At 46.5% G+C, this 27,441-nt stretch overlaps 1 protein-coding gene across 16 annotated transcripts; it reads right to left on the reverse strand.

Annotated features, from left to right (window-relative positions):
- Nucleotides 1-12: 12 nt before the first annotated feature.
- On the reverse strand, nucleotides 13-26,346 carry LOC118399281 (chromodomain-helicase-DNA-binding protein 4-like). 16 transcript variants are annotated; one of them, XM_052472008.1, is made up of 42 exons: nucleotides 26,131-26,346; nucleotides 25,514-25,651; nucleotides 24,004-24,110; nucleotides 23,598-23,852; nucleotides 22,941-23,059; nucleotides 22,373-22,751; nucleotides 21,984-22,116; nucleotides 21,145-21,314; nucleotides 20,585-20,815; nucleotides 20,107-20,310; nucleotides 19,655-19,863; nucleotides 18,358-18,489; nucleotides 18,148-18,247; nucleotides 17,687-17,878; nucleotides 15,180-15,380; nucleotides 14,881-15,018; nucleotides 14,511-14,632; nucleotides 14,171-14,344; nucleotides 13,765-13,906; nucleotides 13,418-13,549; nucleotides 13,154-13,271; nucleotides 10,367-10,491; nucleotides 9,990-10,082; nucleotides 9,608-9,761; nucleotides 9,430-9,453; nucleotides 9,017-9,192; nucleotides 7,879-8,068; nucleotides 6,971-7,061; nucleotides 6,758-6,857; nucleotides 6,417-6,550; nucleotides 6,159-6,303; nucleotides 5,888-6,056; nucleotides 5,612-5,671; nucleotides 5,283-5,377; nucleotides 4,819-5,047; nucleotides 4,634-4,693; nucleotides 4,328-4,483; nucleotides 4,029-4,137; nucleotides 3,579-3,711; nucleotides 3,169-3,364; nucleotides 372-541; nucleotides 13-278 (listed from the first exon to the last, which is right to left on the reverse strand). In XM_052472008.1, exons 2-42 carry the CDS (start codon nucleotides 25,575-25,577, stop codon nucleotides 264-266), a joined length of 5,946 nt encoding a protein of 1,981 aa, XP_052327968.1. In that variant the 5' UTR covers nucleotides 25,578-25,651; nucleotides 26,131-26,346; the 3' UTR covers nucleotides 13-263. The 16 variants fall into 16 exon arrangements, with proteins under 16 accessions (XP_052327968.1, XP_035651135.1, XP_035651134.1 ...); XM_035795242.2 differs by having other exon boundaries at nucleotides 6,758-6,849; nucleotides 6,972-7,061; nucleotides 7,891-8,068; nucleotides 21,969-22,116; XM_035795241.2 differs by having other exon boundaries at nucleotides 6,758-6,855; nucleotides 6,972-7,061; nucleotides 7,891-8,068; nucleotides 21,969-22,116.
- Nucleotides 26,347-27,441: the final 1,095 nt, after the last annotated feature.

Here is a 27,441-nt window from a genome sequence, read left to right on the forward strand (position 1 = left end):
AAAACAAACAAAAACCTTTATTACATTTTTATTTAGGTCCCAAAAAAACCATCATAATAACATTATATCAATAATATTAATAAAGTCAAAACAAAAGGAAAAATTAAAATAGCTATTATTTCCACAGTGTCCAGGAGTCAGCCTGTAGGAACGCTGCAAGTCCATATTATATAAAGGGCCGTGGTTTCAAGCTTGGGCGCATCATCGTCTGCTGTGCCGATCAGGAATGTAGAGGTGGTGAGGTTCAAGGGGGCTAAGCCAGGCTACTGTTGCGACAGCTGTAAGAGAAAGAACGCAACAAGAACATTATAAAACGTGACAAGACTTGTGCACAAAACATTCCCACATCCCTCATTGGGGTGGGCGCTTACCTGCGGTTGTTGAGGCTGTGGTTCGGGGCCTCTGCTGGCCAGGCGACTGAGGATGTTCCTCTCGGACATCTGGAGTCTCACTGCGACCGGGGGTATCCGGGCGATGGTTGCCGGGAGACGGGTCACGTCTGCTTTCATGTCACTGAGCAGCTCCTCCAGCTGTTTCAGCACTGAGAGGGGAAAGAGTGAATGAGAACCTGGAAGTGCTTGCCAACATACATATGCCTATATACAGTGTATTCAGAAAGTATTCTCCAAATGCTCTTACATTACAGCCTTGTTCTAAAAGTGATTAATGTTCCTCATCAATCTATACACAATATCCCATAATGACAAAGCAAAAGACAGGTTTAGAAATAGCTGCAAATCTATTTAAATGAAAAAATAAAAATAAAAGCAGAAATACCTTATTTACATAATTATTCAGACCCATTGCTATGAGCTTCGAAATTGAGCTCAGGGGCATCCTGTTTCCATTGATCATCCTTGACGCTTCTACAACTTGGAGTCCACCTGTGGTAAATTCAATTGACTGGACATGATTTGGAAAGGCAACACCTATCCATTTAAGGTCCCACAGTTGACAGTGCATGTCAGATAAAAAACCAAGCCATGAGGCCGAAGGAATTGTCCGTAGAGATTTGCGACAGGATTGTGTCGAGGCACAGATCTGGGGAAGGGTACCAAAAAAAAAAATGTATGGAGAATTGAAGGTCCCCAAGAACAGTGTCCGCCATCATTCTTAAATGTAAGAAGTTTGGAACAACCAAGACTCTTCCTAGAGCTGGCTGCCAGGTCAAACTGAGCAATCGGGAGAGAAGGGCCTTGGTCAGGGAGGTGACAAAGAACCCAACAGTCACTCTGAGTTCCTCTGTGGAAATGGGAGAATCTTCCAGAAGGACAACCATCTGTGCAGCAATCCACCAATCAGGCCTTTATGGTAGAGTGGCCAGACGGATGCGACTCCACAGTAAAAGGCACATGACAGTCCGCTTGGAGTTTGACAAAAGGCACCTAAAGACTCCCAGTGAGAAACCAGATTCTCTGGTCTGATGAAACCAAGATTGAACTCTTTGGCCTGAATGCCAAGGGTCACATCTGGAAGAAACCTGGCACCATCCCTACGGTGAAGCATAGTGGTGACAGCATCATGCTGTGGGGATATTTTGCAGCGGCAGGGACTGGGAGACTAGTCAGGATAGAGGGAAAAATGAACAGAGCAAAGTACAGAGAAATCCTTGATGAAAAGCTTCTCCAGAGCGCTCAGGACCTCAGACTGGGGTGACACTAAGCACACAGCCAAGACAATGCAGGAGTGGCTTCGGGACAAGTCTCTAAATGTCCTTGAGTAGCCCAGCCAGAGCCCGGACTTGATCACTGGAGAGACCTGAAAATAGCTGTGCAGCGAAGCTCTCCATCCAACCTGACAAAGCTTGAGAGAGGATCTGCAGAGAAGTGAGAAACTCCCCAAAAACAGATGTGCCAAGCTTGTAGCATCATACCCAAGAAGACTCGAGTCTGCCAAAGGTATTTCAACAAAGTACTGAGTAAAGGGTCTGAATACTTATGTAAATGTGACATTTTTAAGCTTTTTATACATTTGCAAAAATGCTGTTGCTGTGTGATTAGATGGTATTGTGTGTAGAATGAGGGGAGGGGGGTTCAGTGTTGGAAAAGCAGCCAAGAAGTGCTCAGCATGTGGGAACTCCTTCAAGACTATTGGAAAAACATTCCAGGTGAAGTTGGTTGAGAGAATGCCAAGAGTGTGCAAAGCGGTCATCAAGGCAAAGGGTGGCTACTTTGAAGAATCTAAATGTATTTAGATTTGTTTAACACATTTTTGGTTACAACATGATTCCATGTGTGCCATTTTGTAGTTTGATGTCTTCACTATTATTCTAAATGGAAAAATTCAGAAAGACCCTTGAATGAGTAGGTGTGTCCAAACTTTTGACTGGTACTGTATATATACACACATAAAGGGCCGTGGTTTCAAGCTTGGACGCATCATCTTATGCTGTGCCGATCAGGACTGTAGAGGTTTATAGATGAACTGTAATATCTGGTGGTGACCCTCAGAAATGCAGGACTGATTATGGTAAGTCAGTTTATATTTGGCTTGGCTAACTAGCTAGCTAGCTTGTAGTATGATTTGAATGACTCAGCAACACCCGATCAACAGCATTGGCTTTTTGCCTCCTGCCCCAGTTCTTAGAGGCAAGTGGACAGCGGTGTGCGGAGATGCAGAAGCTCGCTCTGTAGGGGGCTTTTCTGGACCACTGCTGAGGTGTGGTGGTCTTACTGGTGCTTTTACAGTCGCCAAAGCGTCATCCAGGTGGGTGCCACATCTCAGTAGTGGACGATCCAGCCTATCTACGGAGGAGGAACTGTGACTATGGAAGACGACGAGGTGCCCGATGAATGATATCTCTACCTCCCTGCCTGGCTCTACCATTATGCTTCCCTCCTGTTAAGTTACTTCCTTTCTTACTTGGAATGAAAAGCGCTGTATAAAATACATCTATTATTATTATCTTTACAAATCTTCAACTAAGCCTCAAGGTACTTTATGTTAGGTTGATAAATGTATTACGGTCTGTTTGTCAGCAAAAACACTATCCTTCCTATTCCTTTGCACAGGGTCACGTTCAGTAGGCACAAAACGGTCAGACAAAGTTAAAAACGGGGAGGTACCATAGGATCCATTTGAATTTTCCGTTGCCAAACATTTTTTCGACAGCGTGACCTAATGAACTCGAACCGGGCGTACTAGGCGAGTTCCAGCTGGCTAGCTTACCTTTGTGCAGGACGGCATTGGCGGGCTTGTTCCCCGACATGGACTCCTTGCTGAGGTGTTGGTGGGACTCGGCCAGACACTCCACCTCGCTGAAGCGCGTGTTGAGGGCCATGGAGGGGTGGGAAGGGTCCTCTGACATGTTGAGGTAGGCCGCCCGGCGCAGCTGCTCCTCGATCACCAGGGCCTGCTCCAGCAGCTAGGGGGAGGAGGGACGAGGAGATGGGGAAGCAGAGGGGTGGATGAGAATAGAGCAATACAAAATGAGCAGCGTCTACATGGAGCACAACAAAACTTTACGCGATACGAGTGAAAATGTGAACTGCTGACAAACAGGCCTGGGAGGGGGGTGGTGTATAAGAAGAGGTAGCTTAGCTCCATGGCTAATATAGGGTTAATAAAGGCCTTTATACCTTGAACCTCCTGGCCAGAAACTTGTTTTTTATCTCCAGGAAGTTGCCTCGGTTCATTTCAGCCTTGAAGGGCTCGTTGAGGATGGCAAACTTCACGTCGTTCTGGATGTCCTGCCAACGCGCGTAGCCGTGTCTAGGGGGCGCCAGAGTCAAGGGGGGAAAAAACAAAAACAGACTGGCCCCACTGTTTGCGGTATGACCCAATATTGGCCTAATGTATGTGACCATGTATGTGACCGTTAACCAATACTTGAAGCTGGCCATAGTTATTAGATCTGTTGAAACTGTACTTTTTCCTGCTTACAGGCACTCCACCGTGGAGGCAATTTTCCAATGAGCGTTGCACTGGTTACATTTTGAAGAGAAAAATGTGACCGTAAACCACTGATGTTTGTTTGCAAAGAGCCACGGTGGGCAGCATAGTTTGTCAACAGTGGTGTAAAAGGATACTGTATGATGCCAGCCAGAAGCCAGTAGTCATGGCGACGGTGCCAGATCTCGTTGGTCTTCTTGGTGACGGTGGCGGCCCTCTCCTCGTTCTGCCACAAGGAGTGCAGCTCTGTAGGAGGGGGAGAAAAAGAGTGATTCCCTGAAGTAACAATTGAGACCATTGACAATGCTATTTAGTCCAAGAGTAGTGCTTAACCATGTATGAAACCAACCAAAAATCAGTTGAGAACGTGCGGAGATCTATGCATGCGTGTGTGTTTGTGGTATGCTTTCCAGTGGTAACACTCCAGTTCTCTTACCTGTGAATCCCCCGTCGGCGATGTTGAACATGAATCTCGTCTTGGCTTTCTTCTTCTCCTCACTGACTCCGGCCGCCGCTCCCTCCTTCACACTATCCCCGTTCTGCAGCTTGGCCAGCTCCTCCGCCTTCGCGCTATCCTTCTCCTCCTTTTGCTCTGCAGACAGAACGAGGTTGAAAATGTGGGGCGAGTGAGAGAACGGAGTGAAGCAGAAACGTGGACCGACACAAGGCACGGAACAGTATGTCCTTACTGCAGTTTGTGGATTGACGAGTGCAAAATGAGAATGATGGCGAGAGGAGCTACCTTTCTTTTCCTCTGAGGCAGGAGTGGTATCCATCTTCTCAGTCTTCTCTTTCTCTTCTGCTGCAAATCCAGAGGGATGGAGAGAAAAGGGGGAGGGAGGGACATTAGCAAACACCAAAACGAGCGTCCAATAGAAATGGCACTGTGGAAAAATTGAGCTGAACCATATTCTATTACGCCATCACCTTTGGCCTCGGAGTCTTCCGATTTGACCTCGGACACGTCCATCTTGGCCTCTGCTGCTGGAGACTTGGTCTCCTCTCCTCCCGGAGCAGTCTCCTCTGCGGTCTCGCCGTCCTTCTCCTTTTCCGCCTCTCCGTTGGTAGGCTTGTCTGTTTCCATGGGCTCTCCTTCATCTTTCTCTTTCGGTTCAGGGGAAGGAGTCTTCTCCTCGTTATCGGGGATCGCATTTACCTGAAAGAGAGGAACATTTCGTCGAACCAGAAAGCACAGAGAACAGCACAGACATTTTAAAACTTACTAAAAACTAACCATGCTGGACAAGGAGCTCCATCTCAAACTTCACAACAATGATATTTACTGTGGTATCAATACCCCATGTACAAGTATGATAGATTGGCTGACCAAAGCCAACCATTGGCTTATTCTAGTCTATTGACCAATGTGGATCAAGTGTATCATTCTTTACCTCTGGGTCTTCCGTCTTTCTGGACTCCTCCTTCTCCACCTCGCCATCTTTCTCGCCATCCTTCACGGCGTCCTCCATCTTCGAAGGATCGTCTGCTAAACCGACAGGACATCAGCTCTTAATCCACCTCCCACATCTCCAAGCACTGATTGACAGTTACACGTTTTACACACCCAAGCAAGCACCACTTTTTCCAGGGAGGTTTCACTAAAACCAGCATAGCAGCAGCAGCGCTTGAGTCAGTGGTTTGACCCTGCATATCTAGAGTCCTGGAACAGTGAGAGGGTTTGGAGGAAGACAGGGGGAGGGAGGGGACAGAGTTGGTTTACCTGGGGCAGGCGTGTTGGGTTGCGTGTCTGCGGGTGTGCCAGTGGAGGGAGTTTTGGGGGCTGGGGAGGGCGAGCACACAGAGGGGAACAGGGGTTAAAAGCATCATCGCAGGAGAGGGCCTATACTCTGCAAAGACGCGGGACGCACTTGCAGAGATTTTGGGTTACAGACCATAGGTCACTACAGTAGGGAAAGACGGATTAGCCGTAGGAAACGCAGGAAGAGCAAGGACCGGGGAGAGGGTTGTAGAAGAGGGCGTACGTAGCGGGCTGTACCTGTGGCGGGCGTGTTGGGCTGCGTGTCTGCTGGCGTGCCCGTGGAGGGGGTCTTCCCTGGGGAGTCGGGGCGGGCTCCAGCTGCAGCGGCCGCAGCCTTTTTACTCTCCTCCAGCTCCATCATCCAGGGCATGGACCACTGGCCGTTGACGTGCTCGAACTCCTGGACCTGGTGGGAAACACGGTCAGGGACACGCTACACTCTCACTTCAGCTTACGGCGGCGGAGTTCAATTCCTCCCAACTATCCCAAACCAGGAGTGGGGCTCTACCTTCTTGCGGATCAGCGACATCACACCGATGCGGGTGAGTACGTGTTGCCGCGACAACCCTTCGCGGGGGACGCCGTCGGCGAAGGTCTCGGCTCCGTCGGCGCCGGGCTCGCACAGGTGCCTCATGAAGAGGGAGACGTACGCCCTGCGAGAGAGAGAGGATCCGATGTAAAAACAAAATATAGAGGACAAATTCAACCAATATCAAGGCATTACTATTGTGGATTTACACTATAGTTACTATAGTTAGTTACTCACTTGAACTCTTTCTCAGATTTCCCGCGCAGGTCTCTGACCAGCCACTGGGTGGTGAAGGCGTCCTGAGGAGGCATCCCATAACGCATCACAGCATTCAGGAAGGCCTTCCTCTGGCGAACGTTGAAGCCCAACACCTGAACACCAGAGAGGCAGGGTTAGCGTGGAGTTAACAGGTAGTCCACATATTGACCCCTGACCTCTATTTCTATACAAGCCAATTGAATGCCAAGAGACAAGTGGTGGGTCGGCCCATCTGAAGATAAGCTAAATTGCAAACACATTTCAGGATCACGCAGAGCAGTGGTTCAGAGTGCAGTGATCGATGGACATTGAGAGCTGACCTCAATGTTGCCTCCCACTCTGGCCAGCAGGGGAGGCAGTGGCTTGTCCCGGTCGCCCCGCATGCCTTTCCTGTTGGGTCTGCGAGAGTTGGCTGCACCTCCAGAAAAAGGAAAACACGAAAAGTTATTCTCTTAAGTTTCACAAAACACACACACCCACTCTTGTAAACACCACCGACAGAGACGCCATCTGTCCACACACACTTTCGCTTACCTTCTGCCCGCTCATCAAAGTCCTCGTCACCCTCCTCGGAGGCCACAGAGTAGTCCGAGTTGTTGTCCGATTGGTCATCCTGCCAATCTGCTTGGAGACAGAAGACACGGGGCGCAATTTCAGTACACAGTCCAGAAACTTCTTTGAACTTATTAAAAGATTAACATTTAAGGGGGGGGGGGGGAGAGAAGATTCTACAAGGAAGTGGACTTTGAGTAAAAGGTTGACAACCAGACCAAGCACAGAGCGCTAGAGGGAAACCAACATCACAGATATGGGGGTGATGTGTCAACTTGCCCACAAGCAGTGCCCCGAGTGTGAGTAGCTGACTCAAACCACATGTGGGACAGGGAAGGGGTACAAAACACAAACAACCACAATTCAGTCACACACGCCAACTCATTCTTCAAATCTCATAGGGTTCTAGGATTAAAGAGGGCCATTTTCATCCTCTCGGTGAGGGGCCTGAGATCATGGTGGCCGTGCAGTGCATTGTGGGTAGTGCAGGTCACGCCCATTGCAATGCATTGTATTCAGGCGTCAAAAGTCAACAAGGAAAGCTGCCATTCCGACAGAAAACTAACTAGGACTTGGAACAGATACCCCACTCACGTTAAATGTCATTCTGAATAGCTTGGATTGTTGCTGGGAATAAAAGATCACGAGCATGTGTCGGAAGATTTACCAGGCTTTCTGAGAACTGACACAGAGGCTTTCTGAAGAGATGAGGCAAATTCTAACTGCCACCACAACTGGAGAGACGTACCTCATGCAGGAGGAGGAGAAATCAAACCAACACAAACACCTGACACCACTCAGTTACTAAGACTTCACCAGTGAAACTCACACCCACCACTCTTTCTCTCACACACACACGTAAGTAAGTAATGGCGCTTGTTGTTGTTACCCCGTCTACTACCTCGGTCCTCCTGGGAGCCGTCGTTGTAGTTGACCTGCTTGCGGATGCGCTTGCCCTTGCCCAGGTTGCGGGCCAGGTCCTCCTGCTGCTGCTCATAGTGGTGCCTGAGCAGCTTCTCCCAGTAGTCTGGGTCGACACTCTCCTCCTGCTTGATGATCTCCCTCTGCACTTCCTCCTCCTGAGGGGAGGGGGCAAGAGAGAGAGAGGGGAGGGAAAGGAGAGAGAGAGGGGAGGGAAAGGAGAAAGAGAGGGGGGAGGGAAAGGAGAGAGAGAGGGGGGAGGGAAAGGAGAGAGAGAGAGAGAGAGGGAGGGAAAGGAGAAAGAGGGTAGGGAAAGGAGAGAGAGTGGGGGGAGGGAAAGGAGAGAGAGAGGGGGGGAGGGAAAGGAGAAGAGAGAGGGGAGGGAAAGGAGAAAGAGAGGGGAGGGAAAGGAGAAAGGGGGGGAGGGAAGAAAGAGGGAGGGGAGGGAAAGGAGAAAGAGAGAGGGGAGGGAAAGGAGAGAGAGAGAGGGGAGGGAAAGGAGAGAGAGAGGGGGGGGAAAGGAGAGAGAGAGAGGGGAGGGAAAGGAGAAAAGGAGGGAAAGAGAGAGAGGGGGAGGGAAAGGGAGAGAGGGAGAGAGAGAAAGGGGAGGGAAAGGAGAGAGAGAGAGGAGAGAGAAAGAGAGAGAAAGGAGAGAGAGAGAGGAGGGAAAGGAGAGAGAGAGAGGGGAGGGAAAGGAGAGAGAGAGGGGAGGGAAAGGAGAGAGAGAGAGGGGAGGGAAAGGAGAAAGAGGGGAGGGAAAGGAGAAAGAAGGGAGGGAAAGGAGAGAGAGAGAGGGGAGGGAAAGGAGAGAGAGAGAGGGGAGGGAAAGGAGAGAGAGAGAGGGGAGGGAAAGGAGAAAGAGGGGAGGGAAAGGAGAAAGAAGGGAGGGAAAGGAGAAAGAAGGGAGGGAAAATGAGAGTCATTGATCAAGTGTGCAGGTGTCAAATGAGACACGTCAGTTACACACACACACACTCACACCGTCTGTGCTACAGCAAGGCCACTTGGGAGTCAACCTTCTAAAAATGTAAAACGTCACTCCGGGTCAAAGTGCCCGCTAAATGACGTTTTTTGACCGACCCCCCCGCCCCCATAACACAACTTACCGCCTCCTCCTCGTCCTTGACCACGTACTGGGCCACCTTGAAGGAGCCGAGGTACTCGTTCATGCTCCCGATCTCCGTTTCCTCCGGGGTTTCGGACTCCTGGTTCCTGTCCAGCAGCCTGTCCACCGCCATGTCATCGTAGTGGATCACCTGGCTGTCCTCCTCCTTGTTCTCACCTGAGGGACATTAAACATTTTCAGAACATGGTCCAAACATTATCAGAACGTTATGATGAACGTGTTATAAACATTGTCAGTACCTTACGTTGAACTAAATCTGTTCTAGACATCGTCACATTGGTTTACCCAAAATGTTGATCATTTCACCTAATAAGCACGAATAAGTAATAACCAACAAACTATCATCTTATTTGACTGTTCGTATCTGCTGGCATTTGCTTGTTTTCTGTTCACCTGCAACACGCTTCCAGTAACCTGCTGTGGGCAGGTAAAAAAATAAAATAAAAAATATACAATAAGACAACGTTTCATTGCTCCCTTTCAAGACAACTGAGAAGTGATTTGACAGATGAACAACTATCCACTCCATCCATGTTTACAACAGCAGGAGCCGGTTATTTTATTTTAATACCTTCTTTGTCCCCCTTTCCGAGCTCGTCCTTGAACAGCTCCTCCGTGCCGAACTTGAGGATGTCGTCCAGCTCCTGTTTGGACATGGAGCCCGTCTTGGAGCCCAGACCAGGACGCACCACCAGGTGGGTCAACATCATCTTCTTCTTGGCTACCTGGAGAGGGAGGGAACGTGGGACGTTTCAATGTCTGCGTCGACTTTCTTCCTGCCCGTATGAGCCAAGGAAATGTAATGAGTCGCGCTGATGACAGACGAGGCTCGCTTCCACACACATGACATTCATCGGATCCAACAACAAGTTAGCAATTCTATGATTCAGGCGGCTGTGTTGCATCGTGAAGAGGTCATTGTGATGTTGCAGGAGAGGGGACAGCCTCTTTACCTGAGTGATCCTCTCCTCCACAGAGGCCTTTGTGACGAAGCGGTAGATCATCACCTTCTTGTTCTGTCCAATACGGTGAGCTCTGCTGAACGCCTGAGATGAGGAACACAGAGACAAACAGTATGACCCTTTCATCCTTGCAACCACCTTAATTAAAGTTGATATAATAGAGAACAAGGAGATGGTGATGGCTCAATCATAAACTGATCCATAAGCACTTGGATTCGACGGGTGTAAGCAATATGGTAATAGCTCCACCTTGCCCTCTGACAAGCTAGGTGGAAGGTCCACCATAGTACTTCTACTCATCAAATTCTCGAAGATCATTGGGCTTGATTTGAGATTGGGCCGGTGTGTGATGGTTCCAAGTGTGTTACCTGGATGTCGTTGTGGGGGTTCCAGTCGGAGTCGTAGATGATGACGGTGTCGGCGGTGGCCAGGTTGATACCCAGACCTCCAGCTCTCGTCGACAGCAGGAAGGCAAACTGCAGCGCTCCCGGAGCTAAGGAACAAAACAGATCAACCACTCAGACCAAATCACTATACGTATATATCAATCACTTTCTACATCAATAACTATCTATATTTACATCAAATCACTTGCTTTCTCTTTATAATCATTCACTTTACAGGGATTACTGTTTTTTTCTGGCCCGCCAAAATCCAAAACAAGCAACAACAAAAAAAAAAAGTATAAGAATTATTATTTTCGGGATGGAAAAACCTGTGTTAAAACTTAGAGCTGGACTCCTTAATGGTGAAACAGTAAGTCTGCAATATTACAACAAAGTAGTAAACAACCAACACTGTTTTTCCTATTCGGACATCATTGCACGCGCGACAGAAGAACACAACATGTGCTGCAAAATAAAGTATGCCGCTCCTCAACAATAACGGGTTGTGGGGGGCGTCTAGTGGCGCCGTTTCCACCTACTGAGAATTCCATCTCTAAAAACTACTAAAACCTGATACAAACGGTGTAAATAAACATTTTTAAAAAGACAAAACGGACCCATATATGTTGTATTAATATCACGTTTGAGAACTAACCAAAGCTAGACAATCAGGGAGGATAACCAATTCCCCCCAAAAATTATTGCAACAAAGACTCAGAACTTCTTTGGAGCCCTGTTTTATTAAATCGCTAGTATTCTGAAGACCAAACTAACTTGAGATTGTATGCACCTGCGTACTAAAACAAGCCTGATTTCAACGAAAACCCCACAAGAACAAAACAGCGCTTTAGATAATCGTACATTGATATCATTCCGCCATCTAGGTTGTCTATTCCCACACAATTGAAATAAAGAACTAAATCAGGATCTTCAGAAACCGTAAGGCTGATGAATGTAAAATATCTTACTGTAAGAATAGGAGTAGCCTAATAGTTCTGCAGACTAGGCCATTCAAAATGTTTCAACATCATTTGTATTTTTATCAAATTAAATGACATTTAACACTTCAAATAAACAGTATCAGTCAAAAGTTTGGACACACCTACTCATTCAAGGGTTTTTCTTTATTTTTTACATTGTAGAATAATAGTGAAGACATCAAAACGACAAAATAACACATATGGAATCATGTAGTAAACAAAACAACAACAAAAAAAAGTGTTAAACAAATCAAAATATATTTTATATTTGCCTTGATGACAGCTTTGCACACTCTTGGCATTCTCTCAACCGGCTTCATGACGCAGTCACCTGGAATGCATTTCAATTAACAGGTTTGTATTCTTAAATTAATTTGTGGAATTTCCTTCCTTCTTAATGCGTTTGAGCCAATCAGGTGTGTTGTGACAAGGTAGGGTATACAGAAGATAGCCCTATTTGGTAAAATACCAAGTCTATATTATGGCAAGAACACCTCAAATAAGCAAAGAGAAACGACAGTCCATCATTACTTTAAGACATGAAGGTCAGTCTATCCGGAACATTCAAGAACTTTTCAAGTTTCTTCAAGTGCAGTTGCAAAAACCATCAAGCGCTATGATGAAACTGGCTCTCATGAGGACCGCCACAGGAAAGGAAGAACCAGAGTTACCTCTGCTGCAGAGGATAAGTTCATTAGTTACCAGCCTCAGAAATTGCAGCCCAAATAAATGCTTCACAGAGTTCAAGTAACAGACACATCTCAACATCAACTGTTCAGAAGAGACTGTGAATCAAGCCTTCACGGTCAAATTGCTGCAAAGTAACCACCACTAAAGGACACCAATAATAATAAGAGACTTGCTTGGGCCAAGAAACATGAGAAATGGATATTAGACCAGTGGAAATCTGTCCTTTGGTCTGATGACTCCAAATGTTAGATTTTTGGTTCCAACAGCCTTGTCTTTGTGAGACACAGAGTAGGTGAACGGATGATCTCCGCATGTGGTTCCCACCGTGAAGCACGGAGGAGGTGTGATGTGTGAGGGTACATTTCTGGTGACACTGTCAATGATTTATTTAGAATTCCAAGACACACTTAACCAGCATGGCTACCACAGCTTTCTGCAGCAATACGCCATCCCACTTGGTTTGCTTTTAGTGGGACAATCATTTGTTTTTCAACAGAACATTGACCCAACACACCTCCAGGCTGTGTAAGAGCTATTTGATCAAGCAGAGTGATGGAGTGCTACATCAGATGATCTGACCTCCACAATCCCATGACCTCAACCCAATTGAGGTGATTTGGGATGAGTTGGACTGCAGAGTGAAGGAAAAACAGCCAAGAAGTGCTCAGCATGTGGGAACTCCTTGAAGAGTGTTGAAAAAGCATTCCAGGTGACTAGCTCCTGAAGCTGGTTGAGTGTGCAAAGCTGTCCTCAAGGATAAAGGGTGGCTACTTTGAAGAATCTAAAATAACATATTTGTTTAACAGTTTTTTGGTTAACTACAAGATTCCAAATGTGCTATTTCATAATTTTGATGTCTTCACTATTATTCTACAATGTAGAAAATAGTCAAACTAAAGAAAAACCCTTAAATGAGTAGGCGTGTCCACATTTTGACTGGTACTGTATATAAATCCCTCTTGATATTAAAACAATGATAGGATATATACACCTAATTTAAATCTGAAGACTACAACTATATAATAGTCACTGAAATTGCAGTATACATAGTGATCTAGTTCGAGACTGAATGAGGAAGTTAGTGTGGGGTGAGCCTCACCATTGAATCTGTCGATGGCCTCCTGTCTCATGCCCCCGGTGATGCTGCCGTCGATACGCTCGTACTTGTAGCCCTCGTTCTCCAGGAAGTCCTCCAGCAGGTCAAGCATCTTGGTCATCTACGACAGAGGGAGTGAATGGGCCCGTGTGAGGTGTGTGCTTTTCGTATCCAAGACCTTTGAAATGTTTGGATCCTTCTTAACGTAATGTGATTCGTGGACTCAAATAAAATATTGATAATGTGCGTGTGTGTTGGTTCACTAACCTGAGAGAAGATGAGTACTCTGTGCCCGCCGTCTTTCAGCTTCCTCATCATCTTCTGCATTAGCGTCAGTTTCCCGGCAGACTTAGTGAGGGCGCTACCGTCGTACATCCCATTGGGCATCTTTGGGGCTTCCTGTTTGGGGTGGGGAACCAATCAAGAGTCAGAGCTTCAGCTATATAGAGCCTTACAGGAAAATACTACAAAAGTTATAATGCATATTATGAAAATGCTTTTGATGCAAATAGTATCTAGGATTGTATATACAAAATGAATGCACCACTACCCCACTTAGCCATCACGATACCATGGTCCATTCCCATTCAAATGTATTAATAAGTGGGTCATACCATGGCAGCCACAGGGAAGAGGTAGGGGTGATTGCAGCACTTCTTGAGGTCCATCACCACATTGAGCAGGGATACTTGATTTCCACCACTGCGCGTGTTCAGGGCCTCAAAGTTACGAGTGAGGATGAATTTGTAGTACTTCCTAAAAATAGATATTGTTTATTTTTTTAAATCCACAATTAATACCCCTTCCACAGTCCAATTATATTGTACAGTTCTCGTGAGTTGAGTATCCCAAGGGAAGATTGCGTTTAAGTAACAGTCTATGGAAGACTACTAATCATTCTAATTATATATTTGATCCCATCACCATTTTAGCCAAGTTAGACAGCACATACAACTGGGTCAACCACTATTCAAATGTACCCCTTCACCACACCCTATCCCTCCATGCACTTTCACTCACTTCTGCATGGGGCTGAGCTCCACCCTGACGATGAGCTCCGTCTTGGAGGGCATGTGTTTGAAGACGTCAGCCTTCAGTCTCCTGAGCATGTGGGGTCCCAGCATGTCGTGCAGCTTCTTGATCTGGTCCTCTTTGGCGATGTCAGCAAACTCTTCCAGGAACCCCTCCAGGTTACTACACAGAGAGGGGAAGTTGCAGGGAAGTCAGTAAAGGTTTAACTATAAAATAGCTGGTCTAAGATGAGTGGGGTGTGATACAGGTGATGTGACGTGGTCATTGGGATTGAGTGGGAAAGTAATGTGGACAGAACACACACACACACACACACACACACACACACCTGAATCTCTCTGGCGTGAGGAAGTTGAGGAGGTGGAACAACTCTTCCAGGTTGTTCTGTAGAGGTGTACCGGTCAGTAGCAGCTTGTGCTGGAGAGGATAGTTGTTCAGCACTCTGAAGAACTGGAGGGGAGAGAAAGAGTATTATTCATCTAAAAATGAAACACTTCTGTATTTGTCAATGGTACTTTCAGCCATACCAGTTTAGCTGGAGTTTGTTTCATTGTACAATGAGGGTATCCAACTAATGAGAAATAGAATTTGGGATTCCTCATTGCCCTTATACTTCCAAATTGATAGTTTTCCTGAATAAGGGAATATGTTGCACATAAAAGGTAAACTACCTCCATAACACAACCCTAATCTCTCACCTTGGACTGGTTGTTTTTGAGCCTGTGGGCCTCATCGACCACCAGACAGGCCCAATCTATGGAACCTAGGATGGCCATGTCGATGGTGATCAACTCATAGGACGTCAGCAGCACATGGAACTTCACTGATGAGTCTTTCTACAAGGCCACGACAGGGGGAACGGTTAAAAACGTGACACACACCAGCATATCATTGAAGGAGTGATACATTTCAAATAAAATTGTCAATATATCTCCTTTGTCGATAACAGTTCTAATTCATCGGTTCTTTTTAAAAACATTTCCCCCGTAATTCTCACCTTCATCTTAGAAGCCCTCTTGCCTCCGCGGATGGCGTTGTTCTCAAAGGAGAACTCGTTCTCTCGGATGACGGCTCTGCTGTCCTTGTCTCCTACGTAAGTCACCACGTACATGTCCGGGGCCCACATCTCAAACTCTCTTTCCCAGTTAATGATGGTAGACAGGGGGGCGCTCACCAGGAACGGGCCCTTGGAGTGACCCTATAAGGGGGAAACAAAAAAGTTAATGAAAATAAGACCATTTGTATGGGTGGCCCCAGATGGGAATCAAACACACTACCATTGGTGTTGCAAGTGCCATGCTCTACTAACTGAACCACAGCTAATTTAACTTAATAAAATATAATTTCTCATGTAACATTTCTATCATTCTAATGTTAAAATATTGTGTCATCAAAGACATTGCATTCTACACTCAGATCAATAGGTGGCAGTAGTCTCCACGTGATCACCACCAAAGAGTGTTAACACAAAGCTCAAGCTATATGTCTCAGATTTCACCTGACATATTATACAAACTGGCTGGGCTGGTTGGTATTGGTCTAAATGGCTACCTAGATGGCATTTCTGATCAGTTCCTGTTGAAATAATGGCTACCATGTGGCCTTATTAAAAAAAATAACAGCAAAAAAAGTAAACAATGACATTTATCAACAAGTAAAACAGAAGAAACATGCATCTTTCTATAAATAAACTGGGGCCAATGTGTGATGTTGGGATTAACATTTCAAAATGGTATGAAACACACATTTTAAAAATGGATACAGTTCCACGTGTGTACTCAGAGGAATATGCAAATTGGCCCATAACTCCACCTAGGTAACAACATAGGCCTAGGACTATACATCCTTTAAGCAGGGCTCATACAGACATTGGCAAGTCAAATTCAAGGACTTCTTCAAGCATTCAATTGTAATTTAAGCACCTCAATAGTTTACAAAACTGTACATGTGGGCCTAAAATACTGATTAAATGTTCAATATCCACTAAATGGCCAATAGTATGTGGACACCCACTCGTCAAACATCTCATTCCAAAATCATGGGCAGTAATACGGGGGTGGTCCCCCACTTTGCTGCTATAAACAGCCTCCACTCTTCTGGGAAGGTTTTCCACTAGATGTTGGAACATTGCTGCGGGGACTTGCTTCCATTCAGCCACAAGAGCATTAGTGAGGTAGGATGCCACCAAAAGTGTTTGATGGGGTTGATGTCATTGGTCTGTGCAGGCCATTGTCATGCTGAAACAGGAAAGGCCTTCCCCAAACTGTTGCCACAAAGTTGGAAGCACAGAATTGTCTAGAATGTCATTGTACGCTGTAGCGTTAAGATCTCTCTTAACTGGAACTAAGGCGCCCAACCCAAATCATGAAAAACAGCCCCAGACCATTATTCCTCCTCTACTAAACTTTACAGTAGGCACAACACATTGGGGCAGGTAGTGTTCTCCTGGCATCCGCAAAACCCAGATTTGTCCTTATGACTGCCAAATGGTGAAGCATGATTCCTCACTCCAGAGAACGAGCTTCCACTGCTCCAGAGTCCAATAGTGGTGCACTTTACACCATTCCAGCCAACACTTGGCATTGCGCATGGTGATCTTAGGCTTGTGTGCGGCTGCTCAGCCATGGAAACCAATTTCGAAGCTCCAGAGGAACAGTTTGTGTGCTGACGTTGCTTCCAAAGGCAGTTGGGAACTCAGTAGTGAGTGTTGCCATCGAGGACAGACGATTGTTACGCACTCCAGCACTCGGCTGTCCCGTTCTGTGAGCTTGCGTGGCCCATCACTTCACGGCTGAGCCATTGTTGCATCACATCATCACATTCGGCCGTGATTGGGAGTCCCATAGGGCAGCGCACAATTGGTCCAGCGTCGTCCTGGTTTGGCCGGGGAAGGCCGTTATTGTAAAAAAAGATTTTGTTCTTACATGACTTGCCTAGTTAAATAAAAGGTTAAAAAAATAACAAAATGTTGCTACTAGATGTTTACAGTCGACCGGGGCAGCTCTAACAGGGAAGAAATTAGACAAACTGACTTGTTGGAAAGGTGGCATCCTATGACGGTGCCATGTTGAAAGTCACTGAGCTCTTCAGTAAAGGCCATTTTGCTGCCCGTTGGTCTATGAGAGGTGTGGCTGAAATGGCCAAATTCACTCATTTGAAAGGGCGTCCATATACTTTAGGCCATGTAGTGTATGTTATACGTTAACGCAAGGACAGAAAAGTGATGTTTTTATGTCATGATTTTGGACAAATCCGTCAAGACGGCAACCACGAAAAAGGGTTAAACATAGAGAGTAAATCACCTCAGGAATTTTACTGAGTCATGGTTCCCCCGTATATATTAATGTAATGACATGGGGGGGGGGGGGGGTGGCAGATTTTTTATCAATGACTTGTCAACAGCTGTAACAAGTTATCCAGCAATGGAAATCCTCCCTGGTACCCTAGTAAACAGACAGACCCATATCCACTTTCACCCTTATTCTCTCCCACACACACACACACCTCTTTGTAGAGTGAGTAGAGGAACACGGCAGTCTGCACAGTCTTGCCCAGTCCCATCTCGTCAGCCAGAATAGTGTCTGTGCCCTGTGCCCAGGAGAAACGCAGCCAGTTGAGACCCTCCAGCTGGTAGGGGTGCAGGTTGCCCCCCGTACTGTCCAGGTAATCAGGCTGCCGCTCAAACTTGATGGTGGGCTGAAGAGGGGGAAGATAGAGAAGAACAGTGAGTTACTGTGGATGTCAAGACACACCACTAAGCGGGAAATATGCACCATAAGGGATTTATCATGTGTTTGACGTAACATAAAGCCGCAGAAAAAGAGATGCTAAAAGTCAATTTTAACGTAAGATACGGAGCAATTTATGACGACCAGGAATACCTGGTAAATCACGAGAAACCATATCTCTGATAAAAGACAAGCCGTGTCGCCAATCCAATAAAAATGACAACAGTCAACACTTACATCAACGACAGGATTCTCAGGAGGCCGGTCCATCCTCTTCGTCTTGCCTTTCACCTTGATCTTCTTCCCTGGTTTACCCTCGTCGCCCATCATCAGCTCCCTGAAACAGACGAGAAAGAACATTGTTACCCTCGGAAACAGACGAAGAAGAAACTCCTTCTCCATTCCACCTATACAATGTAGAGTAGGTGGCAATAATGCATTAGTTACCTGTGGTTCCAGTACTGCTGTCTGAAGACGTCAAACTCTGGGATGTCCATGTCCTCAGCCTCCCAGGTGGCTTGGTCGTAGGCCAGGTCTTTCCACTTGATGAGGTAGTGTACGTTATTCTTCTTGTCCTGACTACAACTCACAAAAAGACAAAACTTGGTTAGCAATGTTGCCAATTAAATCCAGTAGGCATGCATTCATGGATGGATGCATACACATTCAAAATTAGTGGATTCAGCTATTTCAGCCACACCCGTTGCTGACAGAAGTATACAAATCAGGCACACAGCCATTCAATCTCCATGGACAAACATTGGCAGTAGAATGGTCTTACTGAAGAACTCAGTGACTTTCAACATGGCACCGTCAAAGGATGCCACCTTTCCACATTTCTGCCCTGCTAGAGCTGCCCTGGTCAACTGTAAGTGCTGTTATTGTGAAGAGGAAACGTCTAGGAGTAACAAGTGGTAGTCCACACAAGCTCACAGAACGGGACTTCCATGCACTAAGCGCATATTGCGTAAAAATTGTCTGTCCTCTGTTGCAACACTCACTACCAAGTTCCAAACTGCCTCTGAAAGCAACGTCAGCACTAGAACTGTTTGTCGGGAGCTTCATTTCCATGGCCGAGCAGCCGCACACAAGCCTTTGATCACCATGCGCAATGCCAAGCGTCAGCCGGAGTGGTGTGGAAACAGTGGAAACAGATTGCCTGGTGTGATAAATCACAAGTTTGGCAGACGCCAGGAGAACACTACCTGCCCCAATGCATAGTGCCAACTGGAACACCGACTGCGAGCCAGGCCTAATCGCGCAACATCACTGCCCGACCTCACTAATGCTCTTGTGGCTGAATGGAAGCAAGTCCCCACATCTAGTGGAAAGCCTTCCCAGAAGAGTGGAGGCTGTTATCGCAGCAAAGCGGGCACCAACTCCATATTAATGCCCATGATTTTGGAAATGGGATGTTCGACAAGCAGATGTCCACATATACTACATGACCAAACGTATCTGCAACTGATTGGTTGAAATGATTGCTTTGACCCATGAGACATTTGCATCACAAGGAGAAATCCTTTACCTGACAAAAAAAAACATGCAGATTTCATCAAGTGTGCAGGAGTTCTCCTTTCCATTGAAGGGAAAATCCTGACTAGACACTCATTCACAAAGTGTAAGACTATGTGTCTGGCCTTGCTACTCAAAATCTGCTGCTATTTTGGAAATGTTAACTCTCAATGAGACTAAAAACACATTTGAACGCCATTTAGCAGCCAGTCCGGGAGTCTCGTCTGACCTGTGGTTGAGTATGCGGTGGATCATCATCCAGGCGATCTTGATGCCAAAGCGGTAGTACTTCTCCTCCATCTTGGCGTAGAGCGGGTCTTTGGCCTTCCTCTTCGTGCTCTTTTCCTCGTCGCCCTCGCCAAAGTCTACTGAAGGCGGCTCGTCCATGTCGTTCTTCCTCTGGTAGTTCCTGAACATCACCTGACAGTGCAGCTCCAACTAGAGGCAGGGAAAAGGTGGGTGAGAGGGAGAAGTGTGTGTGTGTGTGTGTGGGTTGTTGAACGTTGGTGCGACAACGCTCCTCTCTAATCCATTTCAGTGACAAAGAAGCGAGAGTGTGTGCGCCGCGCCTCTGAAAAGCAAAACTAACAACTCAAAATGAGGGTAGGTGTGTATGGGTGTGATTGCCTGCAACGTGGTGGCCGAGCGTAAGCCTGCGTACCTGTGTGTGTGTGTACATACCTGCAGCTCAGACACCCAGGAGCAGTGCCAGTAGGACATGTTGCTCCACTTGGCGAAGAACTCCCTTTCAGGGCGCCCGGCCAGAGGGGCGGGGTCGGGCTGGTCAGCCGGGAGGTCTGGGGGGCGGGGGATGGGCGTGGGCGGAGGGGGGTCGCCCCAGCGCCACGTCAGAATCTTCTGCACCTTGCCCTTCATGGGTGGACACTGGGGAGGGGAGGAAAGTGTCAGTGAAGAGGTCAAATGTCTTTAAACCCGCTCGCTTTTCAGGATAAATGGATCATAACGTCATGGTGAAAACTCCTCGTCTACAGATAAGTTAGGTAATGTTACATTCATTGTGTTGAACCATTTAGTCGTTTTGTTTTCCCAATATACTACCCAAGGGGTTAGGGAGCTAGGTTTAAATTTGGGACGCAGAATTCACTTTACCATGTGTAACTGGCTGTGCCCCGTGGTCCCATCCCATTGATTTACTCACAGTGCAGCGTGGGCAGATCCACTCTCCGTTGGGAATCTCAGGCAGGGGCGGGTTGAGACAGTGGATGTGATAGGAGGAGGGACAGGAGTCGCAGCAGAGCAGCTCGCCACCATCCTTACACACCCTGCAGAACTCCATGTGGTGGTCGTCCTCCTCCGGCTCTGCCTCCACCTCCTCCTCCTCTTCTTCTGAGCCCTCCTCCCGCGCCTCCCACTGTTTGCCCTCCTTCTCCTGTGGATGGGAGAGGGAAGGGGTTCACGTGGATTGTCGTTGAGCAACTGGAAAGGGTTAACTGTTTGACCGGTAGGGAAGCAAAGATGGTTACACACTTGAGCAATTTGAGAGCTAACAGTACCAGCATATACCACAGTACTACCAGCTAGCGGTTTATGATCATTGACTTATGGTTGTCAATATCAATAGCTCCTCATTACCCTCGACCAGATTCCTCTGTATTTTGTTGTCACTCCGATTGATCATTCTGGTTGGCTGACCAGTACCATATTGTCCGGTCACTTACTCCACAGAGCCGTTCATTGGCTAAGGAAGGTGTCACTCACGCAGTGTGGGCAGCTCCAGGTGCCCTCTGGGGCGTTCTCCATGTCGGGGTCCAGGCACACCATGTGGTAGGCCCGGGGACAGGTGTCGCACAGAATGATCTCCCCTCCCTGCTGGCACACCTCACAGTAGTCCTGGTGGTCCGTCTCATAACCGTCACCGTCCTCCTCGACTGGAGGGAAGGAACAAAAGGACAGAAGTGGGTGAGAGCAATTCAAACTTAGATACGGTACATTCCCTGAATAACCCACCCCCCACACCCAAAAAAGGAATGCATGTTCAACATTTTTGTTGTTTGACAAGCACCCTAATGAAATACCTGTGAGGCTATAACACTTTAGCGGTTACATATTGTGAGGAACGCACATTTGAATCAATCAGAATGCATTTTATAAAAGTGCTGTAGAATGAAACATTAGGGAATGGACATTGCTGTTCATCGCTCCCTTTTACTGTGTAGGTGGAGTCATTCATATGCAATCTAGGAAGCATTTCAAACTCCTGGGCGATATGTATCGATACTCTGGCGGAAGAGTTTGTCTACTGAATACATCAGTGTGTGACAAACTATTTTTTGTAAAGGCAGAACATGCTGCCCTGCTGAAAACGTACAATCTTCTAGTGGCTCAGTAAGACTGAGTGGTACTGGCTGAGTCAAAGCTAATTGGACATGCACACACATCCAAACTACAGCTGTGGAGTCTAGCAACTCAAGACCACTTTTAAATTGGATTTGAGACATACTGCATCACAGCCATGGATGCAACACAACTTCTTGGGGTTGAGATATGTATCAGAGCCATGAAAGAGACACACACACACACACCTGCAGAGTACAGACCCTTCTTCTTCTTGGGCTTGCTCTTGGGCTTCTTGGATCGGCTGCTGCGGCTGTTGGAGCCGTCCGACACGGACACGCTGTTCATGCTGGCGTCGTCAAAGTCACTCTCCACGTCAGGCTCATCCTCTTCACTCTGATAGGAACAGCCAGATAGAGAATGGTTAGGAACTTCGTTGTAAGGAGAAATGTGTCTAGGTTGAAGGCCTCTATGCCAAATGACAAAAACATTTTTGTCATCAACAACGAAGTCAATATGAGCCAAGAAAGAAGTGACGAAACAGTGGGGCCGGGAACTGCCAGGGACCTCACAATACTTATGTCCTGATACGATATGTATTGCGATTCTCACAATTCTATATGCATTGCGACGCGATGTTCCAAGCACTTACCGAGGAGCGTTTCCTCTTGCTGTTGAAGCCTCCTAGTTTGATCTTAAGCGGAGCTACCTTCTTTGTAGCCACTTTCTTCTTCTCTGCGGGCTTGGGGGTGGGCCTGGACTTCTTACGAGCATTAGGACCTTTGCCCTCTTTGGTCTTGGCCTTTTTCAGAGGCGGGGCGACCGGTGGCTGGGGCTCAGCGACCGGGGCGGGGGCGACCTCCGCCACCATGCTCTCCACGGCGGCAGACACGTTGGCGGCGGCCAGGGCTGCAGTAGCGGCGGCGGAGCCTCTCAGGGGATTGTTGGTGCTGAACTCACGCCACTTGGCACCCAGTACCATCATCATCTTGGACACGGCAATCTTGGGGTTCTTGGCCGCGATGAGCGGTCTGAGGGAGAGATGGGGGTGGATGGTGAGTAATGAGGACAACAACAACAAAAAATACGTAAACAGAGTGAAACGGTAGACGGGATCAGGGGGAGAAAGGAGAAAAAATATTTGAGAGAGCAAAAGGTGGGGTGGAAAAGCTTAAAATATAATTCATGCAGCAAGCATTGACATGGACAATCTCATTTACCTGACATATTGACTGAAGGCCTTGTAGTTGGTGAGGGAGCGGTAGTCCTCGTCGCTGAAGACGTGGTCAATGTCCTCCATTCCCCAGTCATCCAGGAGCTGGGACGACGTCTTAGGCTCCTAGATGAGACAATTCAACATGAACATTTGCTTAAAATGTGGTTCTTTCCAGTTTTTTCTTTACTGACTGGTCTATTGTGGTGGGACTATTTCTTGCCCTCTGAGTGTTGCCATTGTGTTCAATATCTACTGGGTCTTTGTTAACTCTCGCACGGCTTTGGACAAAAACACTTTCCTCCCACCATTTGGGACCATCGGTTATTTTAAGCCGAATGCAGTTATACCATGTAGCAAGAGCTTGCCTTGACAAAGGGCCAATTGCAGGTAGTTTGGTGTTGCCACGGTGACAGTATGTCCTTGCATAAGTGCACTTACCACTACCAGTCACCCTAGTGGTAGTCAACTCAGCATGGAAGTATTGATAACTTATCTACATCTAGAGGTTTACAAGTAGCTTATTCAATCACTTTCTCGGGAGCTCTGAGTTTTAGTTGCATAATGACAATTCAATTAACACCATTAAATATTATTTGGTCAACTTTAATGGCACCTCCCCGCTCCACAACTCTCTCCACCCTCGAACTAAAAAAAAACTCACCAAGCTATCGTCGTCGTCGTCCTCATCCTCCTCTTCCTCGGGTTCAGGGTCCTTCCTCTTGTCCTTTCCTCCGCCGTTTCTGTCAGTGCTGGTGCTGCTCCTCTTCTTCTCCTTGGAGGTGCTCCCCCTGTTCTTCTTCTTCTTCTTCCCCGGGTTGTAGTCGCTGCCCTCGCTGTCAGAGCGGGGCGCCGCTCGCTCCTCGTCCCTGTCCACCTCGGGGGTCTCCATGGGCTCGGGGGAGCTCATTGGCACATCCTGGAGAGGACACATGGGGGGGGGTGCTTATGAGTAAGCCCATTGGCTTCCAACAGGTGGCGGGTCCCTCCACTGGCAGACAAACGGAACATGGTGCGTCCCAGGAACGTACAGATATGATTAGAGACGTGGTCATGTCACTGTAGCCTACCTCTCTGCGAGAGGTCCGCCTCTTGCTGCTTTTGTTCTCCCGGCTCTTTTTGGCCTTCTTCTTCTTCACCTTCGGGGCCTCATTCTCTGACATCTCCTCTTCCTCATCTGCAATGAGGTCAGAGAAACAGCTTAATAATAGCTGTAACAAAGAAGGTCAATTGAATATCCTTGCAACCTTGATAGCTGCAAAGTCATATGGAATCGGGTTCCAAGGCCTATTATATAATTGCTCATGGTAGATGTAAGCAAATGGCTGTTGGCATTGAAATCAGCACCAAGTAGCCATGGTCTGACATGTGATAAGCTGTCTGTAAGTCAAAATGAGGGGTGCTGGGTGTCTAATTAAATGCCACCTGAATTCCACATCAGCATTATCTGGGTAATGGTTGAGTCCAGTTAGCCCAATTGTAGAATTGGATGTCCCAAAAACAAAATTGGAAAAGATGGCTCTTCCAAGTTATTATTTGGATTAGAGTCGGGTTATATATGGTCAATGATTTTCACATGTGAGAGGTTTGAATGCAAAAAAAATGTTTATTTTTAATTTTTACTAACGACTTTCTAAAAGGTGGCCTGGCGACGCCTGCTATGTCTAAAATCGGGAAAATCCATCGCCTTAACTTCCCCATCGAGGATTCTAATGGGATATGCATTGCCATTGCCATCCTATCCGAACCTGTTGTGTAGTAAACAAAGTAGTCAGCTAGCCTAACGGTTTTATTGTCCTTCGCCAGCTAATGTAGCCATCTACGTTATATAAGTCAAATGCAGTGACACGTTCCGTAAAATGTACAGACAGAGTGAATTGGCTGCATTTGTTTCTACCACGCAAAGCGGCGCTACCAAGCACCCGATGATAGGAGGAGAAAGTCGCCGTCGTCATCTGCCATCTTTCAAGCTAACTGGCTGGCTCCATCTTGTCATCGGGCACGTAAAAATACCGGTAACATTTGCTAGGCCGCAAGAATATGCCGGTGGGTCGGCATGATTTGTGTAGCCAAAAGTTTAAGTTCTGTAAATTGCTTCCGTACGGGAAAACATCTGTCCGTTTTGCAAACTTACATTTCAAAGGCTACGGCTTGCAATAAAAACCGAAACAAAACGTAAACTAGCATTGTTAGCACACGCAAGCTAGGCTAACGCATTAGCCGGCTGGCTACAGTAGTCAGTCACTCAACTAGCACAGCTTAGAGGCTGGTGTCCACTGTTCCTGCAACTACTTAGCTAGTTAACTTTTCCATAACTAGTTGACTAACTAACCTTAAACACTGTGATTCTTCTTGCTTAAATAACGTTAGCTTACCACAACCTGACAAGTTAACTAACCAGTATCAACTAACAACCTACTTGTATGTTAGCTTGTTATCCATATATTCAAATTCACGTCACCTTCAAGTTCTTTACATCTTTGGCTCAGTTTTACGATTAACTCGCATTATTTACATAAAGTATATAACATTTTGATAAGTTAATTTCGTTGCCATAAACATTTGTTGAAGTGGTCCTACCTTGCATTAGAGGCCGGTCCTCTGGGGCTCCAAAATCATCCCTATCGTCCTCGCTTCCAGACATAATGCTAGCTAACTTTAAAATTTAGTTAGCTAACTTTTTAAAAAAAAGTTTAATTCCGTGTTGCCTCCAGAGTCCTGTCCCAGTATTGAGTCCGTCCAGGTGGAGCGTGGAGTCGGGTAGGACAGGTCGGCAAGGTGGAAATAAAAAAGAAACAAGAAAATTGAAGTGAATATTCAGAACTGATTTCGTGCATTGAACAATATAAATACATAAATTGCCTCTTAAGTAGGTGAAATAACTTCTGATGTCAATTGTTTTAGCCAACACTAGGCTACTCAAGACTACCAGCCTTTCAATCTATGCGTAGTCTCGCTACATTATAGCTAGCTAGTTAGCCATTAGACATGCCATCGTCGTGCTACTAGTTTTCCGTCCCACACTTGGTTAGCTAGCCCGCTAACTCCAGCTCAATCACCGGCTAGGTTCAGAAACGAGTCACACATTCGTCCCAAAACATATCAATAAATGACGAATTTCAATTGTTTTAATTTGATAATTGAATGGTCCAATATCACAAATACAATTCTAAACAAACTACAGTAACGTTACTCACAAGTTGAATGGTTCCACTGTTTGAAAACAGAAACAACGAAAGGAGACGTTTGCCTTTCTTTCAACAGTTTTTCTATTTTGGGTTACAATAGCTAGCTAACGTTAGTTCCAATAATTAAAATGCAGTATTTGTCTTATGTTGCCTGGCGATGCACACGACGTCGCCGTCTCCCTCTCTCGCATTAAACACCCGCGCACACACACACAAAGAGATCAGGGGGCAGACATCCCATAATAACCCCCCACACACACCCCTCCCCCACTCTGCATAGTTACCTTGCAACATACAGACCATAATAATCCACCCCATTCCTCCGTGCCCCCCTAGCAACCAACGTTACTATGGGAACACTCACCCCCACCCAACATCCCATAATAATAATGAGCATAGTCACTGACATCCCACAATAAGCATAACTCCAAAAAGAGAGAGGGATGAAAAAAGACGTCACATGGCAACTCCTCCACATGACTGCATGTAGTAAACTTCTGTGTCACAATCTACATGTATGTAGAGACACTGTACTGTAGGAGCATATTTCAGCATCTACTGACACAAAGCATGCAGACGCATATGATATATAGGAGCCATATAAACACTTATACACCATTACATTCCTTGTGGAGGGTCACCACAGGGCACACTCAGGTAAACGCTCTACTGTGAACTTGGGGAGACCCACTTGAAAAACATTGAATGATTCCAATGATTTGCTCTACCCCTATTATTTAATCTACACACAAACCAAACCATCATGAGTCAAATAAAAACATGTTGTTTCCAGTCTAAGCAAACACAAAGGCAAAACAGAAGTGCCATTAACTCAGGGAAACCCTGCTGTAATGATGGCCTTAGGTATATTGATAGGTCACCATGCATCATAGACACATACTAATGAAGCCTCATTTCAAAGCTATGTCTCAATCAAACCTCTGTATCTTCCTAGATCTAGCCTAGAAAGCGTAACCAAAGGCTGAGACCCAGGGTCTGCGAAGTAGGTCTTGTGAAGGCCTATACTGTATTGCACTCAATGGTGGGAAAATTGTTTGAATCCTAACATGATTCTGTAGTGCTTCTCACTGCATGGTTATTAGAGTGCAAAGTACTGCATATAAAGCTAAGCCAAAGCATTGATAATGTACAATGTGGATATGAAATGCAGGCTTATGCAATTAGCTCATAAGTGATGCAATGGGCCTTTTTCAGTACTGGCAAAAAGACAGACTGCATCTACCACCATGTGTGTTGCATTGTGGCAAATGTAGTTTGTGTGAAACACCGCATTTAGCACAGCCAAAGCGTAAACCTTCA

This window comes from Oncorhynchus keta, chromosome 20 (genome assembly GCF_023373465.1).
Source record: "Oncorhynchus keta strain PuntledgeMale-10-30-2019 chromosome 20, Oket_V2, whole genome shotgun sequence".
In the NCBI taxonomy this organism is placed as follows: domain Eukaryota; kingdom Metazoa; phylum Chordata; class Actinopteri; order Salmoniformes; family Salmonidae; genus Oncorhynchus; species Oncorhynchus keta.